Genomic DNA, 6,554 nt, shown 5'->3' on the forward strand with positions numbered 1-6,554 from the left:
GTCAGGGAAAGTATAGGTAAATCTGGACCAGCCAGGCACAGTGGCTCATGCCTGTAATCCCAGAACTTTGGGAGTCCGAAGTAGGTGGATCACTTGAGGCCAAGAGTTCAAGAACAGCCTGGCCAACATGGTGAAATCCCGTCTCTACTAAAAATAAAAAAAAATTAGCTGGACGTGGTGCCAGATGCCTGTAGTCCCAGCTACTCAGGAGGCTGAGGCAGGAGAATCCCTTAAACCCAGGAGGCAGAGGTTGCAGTGAGTCAAGATCATGCCACTGCACTCCAGCCTGGGCAACAAGAGTGAGACCCTGTCTCAAAAAAAAAAAAACAAAAAAAAAACACAAAACACTTTTAGGCCGGGCACGGTGGCTCACGCCTGTAATTCCAACACTTTGAAAGGCCAAAGTGGTTGGATCACTTAAGGCCAGGAGTTCGAGACCAGCCTGGCCAACATGTGAAACCCTGTCTCTACTAAAAATACAAAAATTAGCTGGGCATGGTGGTGCACGCCTGTAATCCCAGCTACTTGGGAGGTTGAGGCAGAAGAATCGCTTGAACCCGGGAGGCAGAGGTTGCAGTGAACAGAGATCGCGCCACTGCACACCAGCCTGGGCGACAGAGCGAGACTCCGTCTCAAAAAAAAAAAAAAAGAAAGAAAACAAAAGAATGAAAGAAAAGTCCGAAACCTCCTGCGCCACTGTCCACTAGCTGCGCGTTAGGAAACCAGAGGTCAGCGCCCCCCGCCCCGCCACCGCCGCGGGTCCCTTTAAGGGAGAGTGGGCGGGGTCCTGCCTTTAACTCCGCCCACGGCTAAGGAGATACACGGCCTAAGAGAGGGGTAGTGTGGGACAGAGCCAATGCGTACGGCGTGACGCCATCCCGCTGCGACCGGCGCTCCCCGGGGCAGGTGGCTGCATAGTCTTGGCGGAGGTGAGTCTCGTGGTGGAGGTGAGGGCGGGCTCCGGGGTGTTGCTGCCGGGGGAGGATTTGCTGGGGACCCGAGGCACCCTCGCGTGAGAGCCCTGAGAGCGAATCGCTTCGTCTGACCTCGGGGTTGTCCGGGGCGAGGGCACGAATCACCCTAACCTTTCCGAAGCCTGGTGGAATGGCTTATGAACTGATCTCAAAAGCAGCCCAAGTCATCCGTCGCTGGGCCAGCGAGGGGGACACCGCGGCGGCCCCGCCGAGTGCTACCTGGGCACTGAGCCTGTGGGGAGAGGCGACCCAGCGGGGTGGAGAGAGATAAGGGACCAGTAACGTCCAGCGTTTGTCCGTGGTATTGAGCGTTCTGTGGGTCAAATTCTCAAAGCACTCCTGCGAAATAGGCCTGCCCATTTTGCAGAAGGGGAACGTGAGGCTTGGCGAAGTTAAAGTTACCGCTTTGTAAGCGCTGTAAAGATGAGAGGTTGGGTAGTGGGGAACGTGTAAGCATCTCTGAAATGGTGATTCAAGCCGGGCGCGGTGGCTCACGCCTCTTAATCCAGCACTTTGGGAGGCTGAGGCGGGCGGATCACCTGAGGTCAGGAGTTCGAGACCAGTCTGGCCAACATGGTGAAACTCCGTCTTTACTAAAAATACAAAAATTAGCCCGGCGTGGTGGCGCGGGCCTGTAGTCCCGGCTACTCGGGAGGCTGAGGGAGAAGAATCGCTTGAACCCGGGAGGCGGAGGTTGCAGTGAGCCGAGATCGCGCCACTTCACTCCAGCCTGGGCGAAAGAACTAAACTCCATCTCAAGAAAAATAAATATGGCCGGGCGCGGTGGCTCACGCCTGTAATCCTAGCACTCTGGGAGGCCGAGGCGGGCGGATCACGAGGTCAGGAGATCAAGACCATCCTGGCTAACACGGTGAAACTCCATCTCTACTAAAAATACAAAAAAATTAGCCGGGCGTTGTGGCGGGCGCCTGTAGTCCCAGCTGCTCGGGAGGCTGAGGCAGGAGAATGGCGTGAAGCCAGGAGGCGGCGTTTGCAGTGAGCCAAGATCGCACCACCGCACTCCAGCCTGGGCGACAGAGAGAGACTACATCTAAAAAAAAAAAAAAACAAAACTGTTTCTGGGTGGAGGGGGGAACGAAAAAGAAAAAAACTGTTTCTGGACTAACTTGGACAGTTCTTGTGACAAAATTCATGTGGCATCATAACCACCAGAATATGAGACTTTGGAATTTGCTTTTCAGGTGACCAAAGCCACGTAATGTCCGTAGTTCGCTCATCTGTCCATGCCAAATGGATTGTGGGGAAGGTGATTGGGACAAAAATGCAAAAGACTGCTAAAGTGAGAGTGACCAGGCTTGTTCTGGATCCCTATTTATTAAAGGTGAGAAACATTCTTGTTTCTGGGTGGCTTTGGTAAATCACCACCATGTCCTGGGTCCTGAGCAAAAAAACATTTCTCTCTCAGTAAAGATGTCTTGTCTCTCATCTGCTTTGAGCCAGGCATTCTGCTGGTCTGTAGGTATAACACGGTTTATACATTCCAAGAAAACAGAGTTAATGTCAATCTACTCTAACTGCTGTAGTCATTCTGTATGCAAAGTACTGGCCAGATGAGGTGGCTCACACCTGTAATCCCAGCACTTTGGGAGGCCGAGGCGGTTGGATCACCTGAGATCAGGAGTTCAAGACCAGCCTGGCCAACGTGGTGAAACCCCGTCTCTACTAAAAATACAAAAATTAGCTGGGCATAGTGGTGCGCACCTGTAATCCTAGCTACTCTGGAGGCTGAGGCAGGAGAATCTCTTGAAGCCGGGAGGCAGAGGTTGCAATGAGCCACAATTGTACCACTGCATTCCATCCTGGACAAGAGCAAAACTCTGCCTACCATGCACAATTCACAATAGAGTTTGTGCTCCTATAGGAATCTAATGCCGCTGCTGATCTGACAGGAGGTGGAGCGCAGGCGGTAATACTCATGCTGGCTCAACGCCCCTCACCTCCTGCTGTGCGGCCCTGTTCCTAACAGGCCACTGAATGGTATCAGTCTGCTGCCCTGGGGGTTGGGGATCCCTGCTTGAACCCAAAGACAGGCTTGGAAACACGGGTAGGGATGAAGACTGGAGGTAAGGGAATGGGCAAAGAGGCTGCTGCAAAAGTCTAGGATGGAAATAAGGACCTGAACTAAAGTTGATGTAGTGGGGATGGAGTGGAAAAAATATTTCAGGAAGGACAGAGTCATTGATTTGTTTGCTGTGCCCAGGGGACGGATAGGTGCCAAGGATGGTTTCACATCCAAAGTTCAGCACACAGGTGGGTACCAATGCTGGTCATTATCAAGGATTAGAAACACAGGAGCAAGCTGAAGAGTGACTGCATGATCCTTGACCTTTGGGAGACCTTAGTTTGAATACTGACTCTTGTTTACCAGCTACACACATGGCTTAACCTCCCTGAACTTTTCTCATATGTACCTGCTGCAACAGGGTTGTTATAAAGAACAGGTGATTCTAGGCTGGGCGCGGTGGCTCATGCCTGTAATCCCAGCACTTTGGGAGGCCGAGGCAGGTGGATCACCTGACGTCAGGAGTTCAGGACCAGCCTGGCCAACATGGTGAAACCCCATCTCTACTAAAAAAACATACAAAAAATTAGCCGGGCATGGTGGCAGGCACCTGTAATTCCAGCTACCTGGGAGGCTGAGGCAGGAGAATCTCATGAATCTGGGAGGCGGAGGTTGCAGTGAGCTGAGATCGTGCCATTGCACTCCAGCCTGGGCAACAGAGCAAGAATCCATCTCACTGGATTGTCTCACTATATCACTCAGGCTCTAATTTTTGTGCTAGAAGCCTCCTTAAGTATCTTATCTTTTCCTAAGTCCTGGCTTGTTTTCCATACATTACTTTTTCATATTACATATTGCATTACCAGGTCACAGATGGGAACTACTGATGTGCTTCTCTCCCTCTCTCAACAGTATTTTAATAAGCGGAAAACCTACTTTGCTCACGATGCCCTTCAGCAGTGCACAGTTGGGGATATTGTGCTTCTCAGAGCTTTACCTGTTCCACGAGCAAAGCATGTGAAACATGAACTGGCTGAGATCGTTTTCAAAGTTGGAAAAGTCATAGATCCAGTGACAGGAAAGCCCTGTGCCGGAACTACCTACCTGGAGAGTCCGTTGAGTTCGGAAACCACCCAGCTAAGCAAAAATCTGGAAGAACTCAATATCTCTTCAGCACAGTGAAGCGGGAGTGGAAGAAGGATCTAAAGGGAAAAACTGACATGTTTATGTTATGGAAAAAGAAATTTTTCTAAGTTTCATCACAAACTGTGTCCAGTTTCTCTGTGGTGTTTATGAAATAGCTAAAAGCAAATGAAGTAAAGGGCATACTATGGTTTTTCACAAACGTTTATGGTCGTGTTTCAAATTTTCATCATTTCATTGAACATACTTCCACGTTACACTAAGTGTGCCTAGCAGTCTGTTGCATTTTGTAAGCTCACTGTTTTTTGTTTTGTTTTGTTTTGTTTTTTGTTTTGAGATGGAATCTCACTCTGTCACCCAGGCTGGAGTGCAGTGGTGCAATCTTGGCTCACTGCAAGCTCCGCCTCCCGGGTTCACGCCATTCTCCTGCCTCAGCCTCCCGAGTAGCTGGGACTACAGGCGCCTGCCACCATGCCCAGCTAATTTTTTTTTTTTTTTTTTTTGGTATTTTTAGTAGAGACGGGGTTTCACCGTGTTGGCCAGGATGGTCTTGATCTCCTGACCTCGTGATCTGCCTGCCTTGGCCTCTCAGAGTGCTGGGATTACAGGCGTGAGCCACTGTGCTTAGCAAGCTCACTGTTATAGAAGGTTTTATGTTTGTCTTTTGAGACAGGGTCTTGCTTTGTTGCCGGGGCTGGAGTGCAGTGGTATGATCTTGGCTCACTGCAGCCTTGACCTCCCTGGCTCCAGCATCTTTCCACCCCAGCCTTCTGAGTAGCTGGGAACACAGGAGCATACCACTACACTTGGCTGATTTTTTGTAAATTTTGTAGAGACAGGGTCTCCCTGTGTTGCCCAGGTTGGTCTCGGACTCCTGGGAGCCATCTGCCCATCTTGGCCTAACAAAGTGCTGGGATTACAGGCCTGAGCCACTGTGCCCAGCCGGTTTCCTTTTTTTCATTCAAAGGAATTTTGAATTTATCTTAGAACCTTTATTTTGAAGGAAGAAAGTCTTTTTTTTTCTGAGCTGGAGTTTCACTCTTGTTGCCCAGGCTGGAGTGCAATGGCATGATCTCAGCCCACCACAACCTCCGCCTCCCAGGTTCAAGTGATTCTGCTCAGCCTCCTGAGTAGCTAGGATTGCAGGCATGTGCCACCACGCCCAGCTAATTTTGTATTTTTAGTAGGGATGGGGTTTCTCCATGTTTGTCAGGCTAGTCTTGAACTCCGGACCTCAGGTGATCCGCCCGCCTGGGCCTCTCAAAGTGCTTGGATTACAGGCATGAGCCACTGCATGTAATGACCAGCCACTGGTCAGAATTCTTTCAATCAAGCTGTGTTAATAAGAATATTGATGTGTGGAAAATAAAATTTTACAATTCTGTGTCACTTTTCTTACATCCTAGGCTAGATTAAATAGGTGTAAGTTCCTAAAATCTGACACATTAAGTTGTAGGACTTCTCCCACATGCATTTGAGATGGAGAGTGAGTTTTGTTGCTATTCATTAATATACCACGATAATTTAGATTTTGACTTAAGGAAGCATTGAGCAGTATATTTCCGTTTTCTGGCCCCTAGAAAGAGAATAGGGGACTTTTTTTTTGAGATCGAATCTCCCTCTGTTGCCCAGGTTGGAGTGCAGTGGCACAATCTTGGCTCACTGCAGCCTCAGCCTCCTCAAGTAGCTGGGGCTACAGGAGTGTACCACCACGCCCAGCTAATTTTTTTTCGTATTTTTAGTAGAGACGAGATTTCACCATGTTGGCCAGGCTGGTCTCGAACGCTTGATCTCAGGTGATTTGCCCACCTCAGCCTCCCAAAGTGCTGGGATTACAGGCGTGAGCCACTGCGACTGGCCAAAAGGGGAATATTTCAATCTTAGCTGATACATGTTTGTTTGTTTGTTTGTTTTGAGATGGAGTCTCGCTCTGTTGCCCAGGCTGGAGCACAATGGTGTGATCTCTGCTCACTGCAACCTCTGCCTCCTGGGTTCAAGCAATTCTCCTGGCTCCCAAGTAGCTGGGATTACAGCTGCCTGCCACCATGTCCAGCTAATTTTTTTAAATTTTATTATTATTTTTTGTATTTTTAGTAGAGACGGAGTTTCACCATGTTGGACAGCCTGGTCTTGAACTCCTGACCTCAGGTGATCCCATCCGCCTCAGCCTGACAAAGTGCTGGGATTACAGCGTTGAGCCACCGCGCCCAGCCTTGATACATGTATTGTGTAAGCACAGGGTTTCCAGGATGATCACAGGCCTTGCCGGCCTCAGGGATCAATCTAGTTGGGGAGGTATGCACAGGTGCCTCCATGGCAAACAGGATATGGGTGAGGGTGAATTGAAGGTCACTTCTCAGGAGAGATGAGATGGTGCTAGAAGTAAGCATTGAAGCAAGAGTCTCCAGGACAGT

At 49.6% G+C, this 6,554-nt stretch overlaps 1 protein-coding gene across 2 annotated transcripts; it reads left to right on the forward strand.

The window, feature by feature from the left end:
* Nucleotides 1-813: 813 nt before the first annotated feature.
* Nucleotides 814-5,524, forward strand: MRPS17 (mitochondrial ribosomal protein S17). Of its 2 annotated transcripts, none has more exons than XM_019030741.4 (3): nt 814-929; nt 2,177-2,316; nt 3,910-5,524. In XM_019030741.4, the coding sequence occupies exons 2-3, from the start codon at nt 2,194-2,196 to the stop codon at nt 4,177-4,179; spliced, it is 393 nt and encodes a 130-aa protein (XP_018886286.1). In that variant the 5' UTR covers nt 814-929; nt 2,177-2,193; the 3' UTR covers nt 4,180-5,524. The 2 variants fall into 2 exon arrangements, with proteins under 2 accessions (XP_018886286.1, XP_018886287.1); XM_019030742.3 differs by lacking the exon at nt 814-929 and adding an exon at nt 965-1,275.
* Nucleotides 5,525-6,554: the final 1,030 nt, after the last annotated feature.

The sequence above is a fragment of the Gorilla gorilla genome, chromosome 6, assembly GCF_029281585.2.
Source record: "Gorilla gorilla gorilla isolate KB3781 chromosome 6, NHGRI_mGorGor1-v2.1_pri, whole genome shotgun sequence".
Classification (NCBI taxonomy): Eukaryota; Metazoa; Chordata; class Mammalia; order Primates; family Hominidae; genus Gorilla; species Gorilla gorilla.

What these genes read in the sequence shown, in the direction of transcription:
- MRPS17 (XM_019030741.4), top strand. Translation starts at nt 2,194, where the DNA reads ATGTCCGTAGTTCGCTCATCTGTCCATGCCAAATGGATTGTGGGGAAG. An exon ending in TGGATCCCTATTTATTAAAG is followed by an intron (nt 2,317 to 3,909) that starts GTGAGAAACATT and finishes CTCTCTCAACAG; the next exon opens with TATTTTAATAAGCGGAAAAC.